The sequence below is a fragment of the Synchiropus splendidus genome, chromosome 6 (assembly GCF_027744825.2).
Source record: "Synchiropus splendidus isolate RoL2022-P1 chromosome 6, RoL_Sspl_1.0, whole genome shotgun sequence".
Taxonomy (NCBI): Eukaryota; Metazoa; Chordata; class Actinopteri; order Syngnathiformes; family Callionymidae; genus Synchiropus; species Synchiropus splendidus.
This window is the reverse complement of record NC_071339.1, coordinates 15,322,633-15,337,497: the sequence shown is the minus strand read 5'-3', so window position 1 is coordinate 15,337,497 and position 14,865 is coordinate 15,322,633. Positions and strand designations below refer to the sequence as shown.

The window sequence follows — 14,865 nt, the reverse complement described above, 5'->3', positions numbered from 1 at the left end:
TGAATGTGACAGGGAGCCTAGATGAAAGCTGTTGCTAGGTAAAGGTGGATTACAGTGCTGAACAGTGCCACGAGTGTTTGCTCATGAGCAGATGACCAAAGCTGTCCGTCAATACGAGTCCAGAGCATCCAGACTCACCAGACATCTGTGGAACTGAAACAAGCTTCTTTGTTGCTCCGAAACACCAAAGTCATTATTGGAAGATTTAAAGAAAAGTCATGTAGGAATGTTTATGGATAAAATGAAGAAGATAATGAAAAAGGGAAGGAAGTATGAATCATGTGACAATTTGTGAATAAAAACAAATCGGTGAATGAAAAGAGATGGAGAGATAAGTGGCTTAAAAAAATAAAAAAAGTATGTGTGATAAAACTGATGAAAGAAAGGAAGGAGGAAATGGATGGCAAGAAAGGGTGGATGGAATGAATGCCAAATGGGATGAAACGTGGAATAGGGAAGAGACAAAAGGAGAGTAAAAAAGAAATGCTTGTATTTGAATATTACATGGTTGGAACGAAGCAATAGAAGGAGGAAAGTAGGGAGTTGGAATCAGAAAGGTAAGGAGAGAGGGGCTAAGGACGGACGGGAGGGTTGAAAGGAATGAATGTGTATGATAAACAAATAGGAGCATGAAGGAGGGAAAGAAGGCAACTGAGGAGGGAAGAAGGAGAAAGGGAATGGAGTGAAGCTCCTCCTCCGGTGTGGACGTGGATCTGTCCGCGGTGCTGAAAAGTCTACCACCTCCTCCTGATGACGCACCGAGGATGATGAAGATGGAGACCCTCATCACTCATGCATCCCACCAGCAGCACTAATGGCAGGACCAGATTGAAGAGTTTGGTTCTGACGAGACGAGCTGGGATGCGGGTCTCAGTGATCGCAGTCGTGCTTTCACTCGAGCTCGGATCGCTGTAATTCACTCCTCCATCTCCGCGAGGATATTTTTAGTCTCAGCTCCCCGAGGGCCCTGAACTCACAGCTCCTCGAAGGTAGACGCCAGACTGACGTCAGAGCTCGTAATTTGACGTGTGGACCGGGCTCACACACACAAACACGAGTGGAGCGAGAGCGTCGCTTTCATTGACGAGCTTTCCTCCTTCCACTGCTGCTCCATCACGAGACAGGAGGATCAGCGTCGCTTCAGTTTACACCCGATATTTGATTTATTTCCTAAGTCACGGGAGCATTCTTGATCTCCTCCCAAATCCTTTTTTCCCCCTCCGGTTGCTTTTTCTCTGAGATGGAAGTGAGATGTCGCCCGGCGGTGATGTGTTGTGTGCTCGCCCTCCTCTGCTCAGCTCTGCCCCGCTCCGAGTGCTCCCTCTACGGGGACAGGCAGTACCTGAACGAGTGGGCCGTGGAGATCCCGGGAGGGCTGGATGCTGCCGAGGCGATCGCTCGGGAGTTGGACTACCAGCTGGTCCGACAGGTAGGTTCGACTCTGACCAGGGAGCCGGCATATATACTTCCATCTATACGGTTAACGAGAAACATTGGAAAGCAGTGTTTTATCCCCCTCTGCGTCTCCATGGAAACAGTCTTTTTTGAATAATTTTATTTCTTAACGCCCAGGTTAGCTCCTTATTATCCAGGGAGCTAGTTGCTTTTTGACGCCGATGTACAGTTATTTCATATCATTTACATTTCTTTAAGAACAGACGGTAAAATCCTACTGTTTACCTGTTTTAGCTTAAGTTGAGAATTTACTGTATGTATACAAATACACTCCTTTTGTTTTTTGGTTAGTTTGAGCTCATTAGCTCACAAAATATTTCCTATTTAGAGTATGCATTTTTCAATTTGTTATGTGTTGTGAAATATTACTGGAATAATAATTTATTCATTACACAACTGGCCTGGATCTATCCCAGCTAAATACTGTTTCTCGCCTGCTCTGTTATTTTTATCAAAGAAATTTAATCCCTTTTTCACACACAAATAAAACCTTCTAAATAGTTAGCAATGAATGAAACGCAGTTCATTACAGATTTAAAATTATAACTAGTTATATCTGTCATTATTTATGTCAGTGTAAGATTATTGCATCCCCATATCCTCAGTGGAATATATTGCTGATGTCACTGGTCAAGAATAGAAACTAAACACTTCATAATTAATTCTGTATTCATGAATATGATGACAAACAAACCATTACATAACAGAGATATCACAACAACAATGTAAATAGAGTAAACACAATTGTTCAAAATAGTAATGAAGACAGGTTATTTCAAGTGTTTCTCTGTAAAGATATAATTTAAAGTCATCCATGTTTTGTTTTGTCATGTGGAGTATTCATGCCACAGAATAATACAACCACTTTTCTCCACTGCTGGATCAGATTGGGGCCCTGCAAGACCATTTCTTATTTAAACACCGGAAACACCCCAGCAGGATGAAACGCAGCGCTGGACACATCACCAGGCGACTGTCAGAGGACGATCGAGTGAGTGCTCTGCTGATTGTAGTTGAGGTCTTGACCGTGATGGTGCATCCATGTGATTCATTAACCGTGTGTGTCTAGGTGCTGTGGGCTGAGCAGCAGTATGAGAAACGGCGCAGCAAGCGCGCGTCCCTCGGGGAGTGCAGGGACTGCCCAGTGGATAAGCTCTTTGATGACCCCATGTGGAACCAGCAGTGGTACTTGGTGAGTGAAAACCCAAACACACTTGAATGTGTCATGTATTTAAGCCAACTTCTGGTAGTTTATTGTGTGGGTCGCTCACAAGTCTGTGGCTGCCTGCTTGTATGGAGCTGATCCGTTGTTGTCTGAGATGCTGTGAAGCTCAACGACAGCAAGACTGTTGAAGACATTCTGTCAGAGGCAAACATGAGCAGAGTTCACAGCTGAAATCTTCCCCTTGTGGACATGTACGGGTTTGATTCTTCATGTGAATCATCAGGCAACAAGAGAAGACTTCCCACTGCCACAATATGACTTTGATCAGTTTGGATTTTTATGTTGATAACTTGAATGAATGGTATTTTTAAAGTCAAATTACTTCAACTCGGTTTTTGTGGTCATTTCCATTGTAACAGAAACATTCATTTTAACTACCTAATGCCCCTCAGCTGAAGGTAGGAAGTGACCATTTTCCTCAGCTTTGTCCAGTAGAGCTGTCACTTTATGTTGTTTGTCAATCACACACATTCTTTCTTCCGGCGACACCTCACAACCGGCTGAGAACCGTTCCAGTGACAGGTCTAAATTATGATTAGCACAATCTAGATGGACACGTGCATTTATTGCTGGGATTTACAATGATGGGTACTGGAAAAAGGAAGACAACCACTAAGAATGACAACCATGAAGAGGACCGGTGTGACGAAGACTGGTTAAGCTGGAAGAGAGTGACTTGCTGTAGCAGCCCCTGAATTGTGGGAGATTTTTGAGACTCTTCTATGTGTTCCATCCAAATGAGTGCAGCTGTATGTCTCTTGCACCATCCTCGTTCAGCAGCTTCACTAGAAAAGAACAACGGGTGTTAAACAAAGCTCAGCTCCATCCGAGACATGAAAGAACACCAATGAACAAAGGTTTGATGGAAACTTTTTATACTAGCAGTGCTATATAAATAAACAAAGGCACCTGAAGTGTGTAATACAGAAGCTCAGCAGGGAAAAAAATATTTTGGAATCAGTGTCACATTATTTCCTGACAATGATCATGTTACTTCCTGATAAGTGCTTCAGAAGTCACACATTTGTGACAATGAACCTAATTTAGTGTTGCAGTGGTTGAGGTCTAGTTTCTATTGGATAGATTTGGATACGACCTCATTACATTTCTTCTACGTTTTAAGATTCATGACCAGATGTGACATTTTTATTTATGGAAACCAATATATAGAATTGAAATACGGTTGTGTTGTTTTGTGTGAATAAACATGCAAAATATCGTTGAAGTGAAAACAGACAAGATGCAAGATTCTGTCCACAGTTTCGTGAGCAGTATCCGCCAGAGCATTTGCATGTAAGCGAGCTGGAACTGAAATGCTGTTCTGCATCTCCTAAAGATGTACACCTCAGCGTCTGCTCTTGATGCGTAAGACAACTCACAACAGTCAGAGATGGGAGAACGGACACGGGAGTGTGCGGCTCCCCCCGTGAGTTATGACACCATCCTCACTAAGGATCCAAGTCAAAGGACTCACAAAGAAAGAATCTCAATACAATAAACTTCTGCAGAAATACTGAAAAAGCAAACATCACTCATTAGCGCAGACACAACAGCTGTGGTCATCCGAACCATTTGCTTAATTGGGGAAGCCTTTTGTCTGCAGATGAGAGTGGCGCGCAGAATTTAATCCAGCTGGAGGAATGAGTGCAGGGAGAGTGTGTATTTTTGTGTTTGAATTGTTGAAACGTACTACTTTGAGAGTATCTTGTAGTGGAGACCAACCCAAGTCAAGACCAAGACGTTGAGGATTGCGTTAAGGGTTGAGATCAAGACTGAGACCAAACTGAACACAGAACAAACCACTAGTTTGTCCCAAAGAAAGCATTTCCGTTTTAGATTTATTTTAGAATAATGAGCACTGTTTCTTTTGCACTAAGAAGTAGATATATGGTCACTATATGTCTAATACATTAAGGCTTCCATATTCGGTTTGGTATCTGTCTTGGTCTCAACTCAGTCTTGGTCTAGGTTGTCTCGACAACAACACTATTTTACATTGACCTCAGCACCACAATGTCACTGTCAGAACAAGAAGGTGATTCACTCATATTATTGGAGGAGAAATGACAGCGATTTGATGCCGGGTGATTTTCTGGGGTTATTTGTGAAAGCAGTGTTTGCTTCGGTTCTGGCTGCGCTGTGTGACGAGAGAAGGCAGGGAGCGAGGGAGGTAATCTCTATCTACTTGCCTGATGATTTAATCAGGGCATGAGTCATCCTGGTAACTTGAAATTCATCTCGCCTGCGTTTCGTGGAAGAGATGCGAGTGTGAATCCAGAGCGACTGTTTACTTTGTGTGCATGTTTACACCATTCAATTCTATGAATTGTTCTATCAAAGACGCACTAAACGGCACCATCAGTTTGATAATCTGCCAGAACACATGGGAGCAGATGAACAGAAGCTACTCTAGCAAATTACAATGTCATTGTTTGAAACATCTGCTGCATGTTTTATGTCCTGCGCTGGCGAGAAATGATGGCAAGAGGGCTGGAACAGGATGGTATAGATTTCAAGGAGGGGAGTATGGATGAGTCACATCTTCTGCAGTGTTGCTGTTAAAGAGCAAAGAGGCTTCTGTTTTTAGTCTGAGCCTGACAAACTTCATCTCTGATCACTTTCCATCAATCTCTGATGACTTTTACTGGCTCTCCTCCCACTCCCACCTGCCACATATATCAGTGGTCAGAAGTGCTCACAAGCAGCAACGGGGTGAAGAAAGACAAAAACATAGAGTGGGCACACAAGGTAGACAATTCCCCGGGAAAGGTCAGTCGCAGTGACGCTGAGAGACTCTGATCTGACTAACCTTTCTAGCACTTAGAGAGCCTGCCTCCATGAAGTGCTCCCATATCGTCATAATTGTTTCTTTTCATTTCCAGCAAGACACCCGGACTTCGTCCTCGCTGCCCAAGCTGGACCTGCATGTGATCCCGGTGTGGCAGAAAGGCATCACTGGAAAAGGAGTGGTCATCACAGTCCTGGACGACGGGCTGGAGTGGAACCACACAGACATCTACTCCAACTACGTAAGACATTGTTTCCATGGAGACAGCCCTGTCATGTGGGCCTGTGGTTGCCATAGCAACGCCATTGGCGACACCTTGCAAGACGGCTCATAAGAGGTCCAATAAACAGAACAACATGGCTGCTTCAGCCATCCATCTGGACTGATAAGGGTGGAGTTAATGAGGAGTCAGTGTGGAGGGGAAGTTGAAGCTTCTAGACGACTATTCTGTGGTTTCATAGCGCAGCTCTGAGGGGGAAGACGGTCTGCCTTCTGCTCTGTAGAAGGAGAAAAGAGGGCCACTTAGGGAGGGAAGGAAGGAAATTCTGTGTGACAACAGAGCTGCTGAAGTGACTCCCTCGATAATGAAGTAAATATAGTGTCATCAATGAGGCCCAATTAACCAGTCTGCACATCCTCCTCCAGCCTGGCACACCGACTCTGCACATAGTCATTTTGGTGAAGATTTATTATTCCAAACATAAGCTTAAAAGATTAAAACGGTTGTATAGAAATGTTTTGTTCAACACACAGGTATGCCTAAAGGTAATATAGAACGTTCACTCTTGTTTTGTGTCTTAAAGGACTCTGCAGCGAGCTATGACTTCAATGACAATGACCCTGACCCATTCCCTAGATATGACTCCACCAATGAAAACAAGTAAGTTGTCGATCTCATCTTTTCTAAATTCGATTTACAGCTGCTAAATCGAACCTGTTTGCTCAAAGGCATGGGACCCGGTGTGCTGGTGAGATCGCTATGCAGGCAGACAATAATAAGTGTGGAGTTGGCGTGGCCTTCAATTCCAAGGTTGGAGGTAAGAAATGTGTATCTTTTCAAAAGAAAAAAAAACATCTGCTACTGCCTTTTTTTTTAACAAAGTCACCTTTATCACTTATGTTTCTTCACAGTTGATGTTACTCTTATTCTCTGGCCTGTACACCATGATGACAGCATGTCCTTGTTTTGACTCAGGCATTCGGATGCTGGACGGCATTGTGACGGATGCGATTGAGGCCAGCTCTATTGGATTCAATCCCGACCACGTCGACATATACAGCGCCAGCTGGGGGCCCAACGATGACGGGAAGACGGTGGAGGGTCCGGGGCGGCTGGCCCAAAAAGCCTTCGAGTATGGAATACAGAAGGTAAATCACCAAGCTAACAGCACCAGTCGGCTAGTCAAATGAAGGCCAAAGTCAAATGAGATAAATGACAAGTGTAACAGAACATCAAAGGTCAATACATTTTTCTCGACTTATCCCTCCCTGCTTGTGTCCCGCAGGGCAGAGGTGGAAAAGGCTCCATCTTTGTTTGGGCATCAGGCAATGGCGGGCGCCAGGGGGACAACTGTGACTGTGATGGCTACACTGACAGCATCTACACCATCTCAATCAGCAGTGCCTCCCAGCAGGGTCTGTCCCCGTGGTACGCAGAGAAGTGTTCCTCCACGCTGGCCACGGCGTACAGCAGCGGGGACTACACTGACCAGAGGATCGTAAGTCATAAACCACGTTGGGATGCGAGCTGAAAGTCTCAATGTTCACCTCATGCACTCACTTTCAGACGAGTGCCGACCTGCATAATGAGTGCACACAAACTCACACCGGGACGTCCGCCTCCGCGCCACTGGCTGCTGGGATATTCGCCCTGGCTCTTGAACAAAAGTAAATGTCACACATTTAAAGGTTTAGCTCTTCACGATTCATGAGAGAACTTGATCTCCTCCTCTCAGCCCAGACCTCACCTGGAGAGACCTACAGCACATCGTGGTCTGGACATCAGAGTACGACCCTTTGGCCAACAATCCGGGCTGGAAGAGGAACGGAGCAGGACTGATGGTCAACAGCCGCTTTGGATTTGGCCTCCTCAATGCTAAAGCCCTGGTTGACCTGGCTGACCCGGCCACGTGGAAGCACGCACCGGAGAAGAAGCAGTGTATCGTCAGAGATGACTCATTCCAACCAAGGTGCGTGTCCCCCGGTGAGGGAGTGATCTTCGTCACAAGTGAGGTGCCTCCCCTCCTTGTGTTACTCCTTGTGTCCTTGTGAATAATTCAGCTGCTGCCCCGTGACACAGTCTATATGAGATAGAAAGTGGACAGATGAACTATAATACATCACACGTAAGGAAGAGTGAATAAGCGAAAGGCAGTCAAATATATCTTCACGTCATTTCTGTTTTTTTTCTAAATCCTCAATATCAACATCCATCTCATCTGAGGCTTGTTGACAATCGTCTTAACATTAAAAAAGCTTAACATCTGGGTTATTTTTAAGATGCATCTGCTCACTGTTCCAGTGTGGCCGTGTTGATAAGTCTTAATCTTCGGCGCTTCCTGTGCGGTAGAACATGTCCCATAATCTGACTGCTTGGGGTTTCGGATTTGGCCAAAATCAACCTCATTCGTGGAATTTGCTTCTACCTGTTGCGTGCCCAATTCTGCTTCGGATTAGGAGACTCGATCGCACCAACGTGAGATGTCTCATTACCTTCGCACATCTCCATTTAATCCTAAGGATTTTAATTTTGACAACGGTCAACATCCCCCTGTGGCTCTACACCAGCCATCGGCCTGAGTTGGGATTAACTGTTTTCACAAATGAGTGATCAAGACTTTCAGGTGTGTTTCGGCTTTGGATTCTCACCTGTGATCACAAGCTTTGAGGCGGACAGATCACCGACTGTTCTCTGCAGTGAGGAAGTGGAACCATGAGGAGACTACCTGAGCAGATGGGCTTTGTCATGGCGAGTTGTTTGTTTACATCGTCTCATGCTATTTTAATTCCTCCCCAGGGAGCTGAAGGCAGCGGGGGAGATCACTATAGAGATTCCTACCAAGGCCTGCGCAGGGCAGCAGAATGCAGTCCGCTCTTTGGAACATGTGCAAGTGGAGGCCAGCATCGAGTACACCCGGAGAGGAGACCTGCACATTACACTGACGTCTCCTGCAGGTCAGAATCAGACACACTGTTGAAGCAGAAGTGATGTCCTGTAACAGATCTTTCCACCTCAGGCACCACCACCGTGCTGCTGGCTGAGCGAGAGAGAGACACGTCCGCCAACGGATTCAGAAACTGGGACTTCATGTCGGTCCACACATGGGGTGAAGATCCTGCCGGCACCTGGACGCTGAAGATCACAGACACAGTAAGCTCAATCTGTGTTCGGCATAGAGTTCCTCTCAAATATTGGTGACTATCTTCTGTGATGTTTTTCACCTTCAGTCAGGCCGCATGGAGAACCAGGGTCGGATTCTGAACTGGAAGTTAATCCTTCATGGAACATCTGAGAAGCCAGAGCACATGAAGAAACCACGTGTGTATATCCCATACAACGCCGTGCAGAACGACAGACGTGGAGTCGAGCACATGGATGACATGTTGGAGGTGAGAGAAGTCATATCAGACTGGTTCCGTCACTAGTTGCGGCCGTTGCTTTATGTAATCACCCACTTTTTTGCACGCTTCAGCTGCTGTTCTCCCACAAACTCTTAAAAAAGAAATGATGCATTCAGTTGCTGTCAGAACTGTAGGAAATTCCAGTGCTCTTTTTACAATCTGTTATTATATTAGTCTATCATCACTTCAGTAGGGTTTTCGCTCATTATTTTTGTCACATTTGCGCTAAATACATGAAAAAAATGTAAATGCATTGTGTCCAATAAAGTTAATATAATTTTGTGACATTATATCTTGATGAATGTATGCTACTTTATTTTTTGTGTGTTTGAGAAGCATTAACTTTGGTTTTCCTCTTAAACTGCAGTCACAAGAAAAAAATCATCCTGCATCCTTCAGAGTTCACTGTGAGATGCTGTGGTCAACTTAATTTATCTTCATTTTGTCTTCTTTACAACAGGAGCCGACTGAGGCCCAAACAGTTCAGAGGTCTCCACAAAACCAGGACCCTGGTGGTCCTGAGAACGATGTTGAGGAGCCTAGGAAGTCTCCCACCCAGGCCTTACTGCGACTTCTCCAAACAGCATTCAACAGGCAGACGCCGGTCTTCCAACAGGCCCCGGGCTCCTCCAGGTTGTCCCCATCCGTAAAGAACCAGCAGCCTAGCAGAAGCTTCTCCCCACCTGCGACCCGTCTCCCTCCTCAGAAGCTCTACCAGGCCCTAGACCTGATCAACAAGTACCGGCAGCCCGACGACAGCATCTACAGTGACTATAGCGACGGCTTCTACAGCAAGCCGTACCGGCACAGAGACGACCGCCTGCTGCAGGCGCTCTTCCAGATGATCGACGAGGACCAGAATTAAGGAGAGGAGGTTGGTTGGGAGGCGGTGCGACGGGGCTGAGAGGGAAGATGGTTGCGCGCCCAAATTCTTCATTTGCTTCACAAAAATGCTGCATTTATCTCCTCATCAGAACCCTTCCTTCAATCGTGTTAATTTGTGAGTTGTGTTGAGGCGCCCCCTGCTGTTCCCACCATCTAAGTGGTATCACTGCCTGTTCAGCATGCCAATATTAGTGATGACGTCATTATATAAAGACAATGATTGTAAACGCTTCTCAGTAGTTGTACTTTGATGACCCAACAAACACATCACTGGAAGAGTCTCAGCACTAACTCAGAGAAGTGTTCTCAGGGTGTCGGGCAAGAGACCTCCAGAAGTGGCGTAGCGACACACACAAACAAGTGACAAACAAAGCTGTTTGTTTTTTAACCGAATGCTGCATTAAAGGAAAATATTTTTCTAAGGATCCTCGTAGTTAATGAATATATATATATATATATATATATATATATATATATATATATATATATATATCAACATAAAACCTCGTGATAGACCAGTACTGGGAAGCTTCATGAGGCTCTATGACGCTTCACCTGCCCGTCACTACCAACAACCACTGCCAAATGATGAACAGCTTGGCTTCAGTCTATTCGGGTGGATGTATAAACGTCTGTTCATCAGTCATTTCCTGTGTTATCTATTACCTGTCATGCTCTAGAGTAGTGGCTCCGCACACTCATCTCGACGCCTTAATATACTGTGTAATGCCGAGCAGGAAATGGACTGAGGGGTTGACATGCACACTGTAGACATCCGTCCCTCAGTATCGCCTGTGACATCTTCTGTTGTTTACATCACGTTGTGTTCTGTATCGATGTAGGAATCAAAGAGATTTATCAAAATAAATTGCAAAGTGACCTCTGGAGTCCAATTGAATGTCTCGCTTGTGTGTCAAACCTGAGGCCCGGGATCCAGTCGTGCCCTGCGGCCCACAAGAGCTTGTCAACCAGAGGCAAAGTCATGACGGAGGCCAGAGCATACAGTGAGGGGGTGAGACCAAGACCAAACTGAATCCAGAACAAACAACTAGTTTGTTCCAATGAAAGCATTGTCAGTTGTTTATTCAGTCTCATTTGCAGTAAGAAATAAATGTGTGTGTCTATATGAATGATAGGCGTATGTGTTTAGTTTGGTTGCCTGGTGGTCTCACGCCCGGGTTAGGTGCAACAACTGCAACTTGTATTCACAGACATCATTTTCATTCTTTTTGTCTTGCTGTGTTTCATGACGTTCAAGTCCTGCGTGGAGTCTGACTCCCCCTAGTGAGCACAAACTGTTCAGCATGTTATACTTAAGTGAAGAAGTGTATCTGATATAGTTATAAACGCAACTATGTAACTTATTTCCTGTGTGTGTGTGACCAAGTTATTCTCTGAATCCTTCTTCTGTTGTCCTGCGCCACAGAGAAAGCAAAAGTGGGAGGAGAGGTTTTTGGGGGGGAAGGGAGTGGAAAACGTGCAAAGAGGGGAGAAGAAGACTGGTGGGTGGGGAAGAAACAGTTAGGAGAAGAAACCGCTGAAGGACTGAGGATGGCGCTTCTTCCCTTCCACAAGATGTCCTCAGGTCAGTTCACCCCCAGCTGCTCCACCTCTCCTGTCCCTTCTGTCAGTCTGACTGGTGTGTGTGATCACGTGGAGCCTTCCCAGCTGCGGGAGACTCCATCTGTGAGCAAACATGGACCAGTGTTGAGAGTATGTCCACAAGTCTCTGATTAGCTGAAGCACGTGATGTGTTTGAGAGGAAACTATGCACATCTGGACAGGACGGTGAGCGAGAGTAGGTCATACTCTCTGTGCTTCCAGTCTGTTGCCGAGACCATGCTGTTGCCGCACTTCTGCTCCTGACAGATTTAGATTGATCCGATTGTTCTGTAGTGATTGTCATGTTGTGATGTTTGAGTACTATTAGGAATAGTTCGGTATTGCTCCATGCAGTAGTGTTGTGGATTAAAGATAAGTAGAGCAGTCAAATACTGTAGAGTATGATTAGGTGGAGTTAAGAGGAGTGGAGTTGCGAAAGTAAAGTAGTAAAGTAGAGTGAAGTGGACTGCATTCATGTGGTCGAGTTAAGCAAGTGGAATAGACTACAGAAGAGCATTGCAAAGTGGTGTTGAGTAGAGCAGAGTTCAGAGGAGTCGATTCAAGTAGAGTACAATGAGTTGGAGAGTAGTAGCGATAGTAGTTAAAACTAACTTGGTTGTGACCTCTCATGTCCATCCCGCCTGATCACCTACGTCCCACATACTACAACTACACCAGAAAAGTGGGTCCTTGGAGCCCATCCTCAGTGGCGGCCTCTGTCTACACGAGCATCAGCACAGCAGGCCACAGTCAGCACCAGATCCCACAAGGGACTAGACGCTCTTCGTTGGGTCATGGCAGGCACATATAGACCCCAGAGATCATCACAGCCACCACACTCAGGCCACAGGCTGAGGTCCAACAAGCGGCGTTGCTAAGGTTAACTGTCACCTGGGACAGGACAGGATAGGAAAGGAAGAGGAGTCAATACTCCTCTTTGCTTCCAGAAGCAGGGGAGGAAGCCATGCTGCTAACCCACCTAGCTGGATGCCACAGCACTTGCAATTGGTCCAGGTTCCGTGAGGAGTCTGTGGGCTACAGCGATGACTGGTCATGAGACACAAACTACACTCTGGTGTAGATGTGAAGAGCACAGCATGACCCTTTTTTGGATGTTCAATAATATGCTCCACTTGCTTGTGTCATGATCTCTTGGTGTTCGGCCCTTGCCAGCTCACGCTCTGTGTCACTGTGCACCCAGGAGGTCAGTGTCACTTGACTGAGAGAGACAACAACAGAACACAACCTAAATTCTGTTTAGTCCGGATTGTGATTTGTCAGAGTTTTTACGGCAGTCCCTGAAAACTTCAACATTCTCCTCATGCTGCCAAACGTGATCTGTGAGGGCATGTCTTGTCCCGACCTTCTGAGCCACCAGGATGTTTATTTGTCTGTAACATTTGCTTTCTTGTTTGTGGTCTCCACAGGAAGTGTCAGAGTGACCCGGATTCAGCTGCTCCTGTACTGTGCCGTGCTCGCCCTCATCATCTGTGAGTGACCTCAGCAAGCTCATGTGTGTCCAACAGGAACACAAGAAGATATCAGAAATGAGTCCTGTTACTTCAGTTTCATGACCGGTGCTGCGCTGTGATTGCTGGGGGTAAAGTGGTTGTGTTTGACTGCAGACTCATGAGTCTTGGTTAGATTCAGGTCACGACACTATCCCCATCCACCCCAACAGGACATCACTACTGACCATGTTCTCGTGCCGTCATCTGGCATGGTCAGTCGTGATGACTTCAAATCTCTTTTGTCCGCAGACGTCCTACGATCACAGAAAGGAACATCGCTTCGTCTTCACTCTGAAGACAGACAAGCATCAGGTGTGATGGAGGACCAGGCAGTGGCATTGCAAAAGCAGACCACACCGTGGGGTGCTCCTATCGTTTGGGGCGACAGTCACAAATCAGCTTTACGTCGAAAGGAATTTGCGCATCAAGGAATACGTACAGGCCTGGTGGTGCTGGTGGTTGGAACGTACGCCCGGTTTGCACGAAGATTTCTTTCCTCGGCAGAGATGCACTTTCTCCCGCGCCAGGCGGTCACCTACTACATCCTGGCGGACAATCCTCGTTCTCTGGACCCTCCTATCAAGCTCGGACCGGGTCGTCTGATGAAGGTGCTTCCTGTCACGGAGTTGCCAGGGTGGAAGCGGCTGGCGTACCGTCGCATGTCCCTCATCTCTGAGGCCATCAAGCAGACAATCAGTAAAGACGTGGAGTTCCTCTTCTGCGCTGACGTGGACCAGGAGTTTGTGGCGCCTGTTGGAGAGGAGATCTTTGGAGATCTCGTGGCCACTCTGCACCCAGAGCTTTACGAGATGCCCCGTTCCTCTTTTCCGTATGAGGCCGAAGAGGATTCAGCAGCGTACGTGAGAGACAACGAAGGCGACTTGTACTACACCTCAGAGTTTTACGGAGGGTCTGTTTCGGAGATGTTCCGCCTAGTCCGGGCTTGTGCTGTGCTCCTCTTGCAGGACCAGGCTAACGGTGTCACAGCCAGAGGCCTGGAGGAGAGCTACCTGAACCGATACCTGATTCACCGCAGACCAACCCGTGTCCTCTCACCCGAGTACAACTGGTGGTCTTCGGGTCTGGCGGTGGACGTGACGGTTCAGAGGATCATCTCTCTGGGACGACAATGTGCCGCGTTCAGCGAACAGAAGCGAGAGCAATTCAACTGTTGATACACGGACACTTCCTGGAGAGCATACTGGGTTTGTGCGAATGTGTGATGTGATTGTTGCCATTTATCTGTTCTCAAAATAACTTGGCCAAACAGATTTGAATAAAATGTTTTGGGCATGTTTATCATGGAACAAGTATTCTGGATCACCATCTTGGTCCACAAATCTTCTGATCGATTCATCACTTGTTGGCAATAGTCCTCTTTCTTCCTTGTCTGCTGTGTGTGTCGTGCAAGCAAGTTCTGGAGCACTTTTGCCACCTGCTGTCCTACTGCTCTCACTGCTATTTCAAATGCAACAAGTTCACTGGGTAATATAGAAAATAAATAATATTGATTTTTTTTTTAACTGCTTGGATGTCACGTAAAGGAAAATAGAAGATATTTGGGTCCATGAATAGACAGTATTTTACCTTTCTGAAACTAAGTCGCATCAGAATTTGGATCAAATCTTGGTTCATCACCCCCCAGGTGCTCCACGTGAGCTGCCTCTTTAACTGGACCAATGTCAACTTCATTAACCTCACGGATCCTGTGCCACCATGGGCCACGGCGATAAGAGTCAACAGTGGACGTGTACATTTTCCCCACAGTGGCCAATTAT

The 14,865-nt window shown here is 46.2% G+C and overlaps 2 protein-coding genes across 2 annotated transcripts; both read left to right on the top strand.

Annotated features, from left to right (window-relative positions):
- The first annotated feature begins 609 nt into the window (after positions 1-609).
- pcsk1 (proprotein convertase subtilisin/kexin type 1) lies at positions 610-11,251 on the top strand. Its single transcript, XM_053867776.1, has 14 exons — positions 610-1,429; positions 2,342-2,446; positions 2,525-2,647; positions 5,563-5,709; positions 6,272-6,348; positions 6,417-6,505; positions 6,664-6,836; positions 6,974-7,186; positions 7,255-7,355; positions 7,424-7,657; positions 8,485-8,642; positions 8,705-8,838; positions 8,916-9,077; positions 9,550-11,251. Exons 1-14 carry the CDS (start codon positions 1,241-1,243, stop codon positions 9,952-9,954), a joined length of 2,310 nt encoding a protein of 769 aa, XP_053723751.1. The 5' UTR covers positions 610-1,240; the 3' UTR covers positions 9,955-11,251.
- A 220-nt stretch (positions 11,252-11,471) lies between these two features.
- Positions 11,472-14,737, top strand: LOC128760970 (globoside alpha-1,3-N-acetylgalactosaminyltransferase 1-like). The gene is made up of 3 exons (XM_053868774.1): positions 11,472-11,559; positions 13,004-13,066; positions 13,337-14,737. The coding sequence occupies exons 1-3, from the start codon at positions 11,526-11,528 to the stop codon at positions 14,260-14,262; spliced, it is 1,023 nt and encodes a 340-aa protein (XP_053724749.1). The 5' UTR covers positions 11,472-11,525; the 3' UTR covers positions 14,263-14,737.
- Positions 14,738-14,865: the final 128 nt, after the last annotated feature.

Excerpts from the sequence above, each read along its gene's own strand:
- pcsk1 (XM_053867776.1), top strand. The coding sequence starts at position 1,241 with ATGGAAGTGAGATGTCGCCCGGCGGTGATGTGTTGTGTGCTCGCCCTC. Across the intron at positions 6,837-6,973 it reads TCGAGTATGGAATACAGAAG|GGCAGAGGTGGAAAAGGCTC; the intron begins GTAAATCACCAA and ends TGTGTCCCGCAG. Across the intron at positions 7,187-7,254 it reads ACTACACTGACCAGAGGATC|ACGAGTGCCGACCTGCATAA; the intron begins GTAAGTCATAAA and ends ACTCACTTTCAG.
- LOC128760970 (XM_053868774.1), top strand. The coding sequence starts at position 11,526 with ATGGCGCTTCTTCCCTTCCACAAGATGTCCTCAG. Across the intron at positions 11,560-13,003 it reads CTTCCACAAGATGTCCTCAG|GAAGTGTCAGAGTGACCCGG; the intron begins GTCAGTTCACCC and ends TGGTCTCCACAG. Across the intron at positions 13,067-13,336 it reads CGTGCTCGCCCTCATCATCT|ACGTCCTACGATCACAGAAA; the intron begins GTGAGTGACCTC and ends TTTTGTCCGCAG.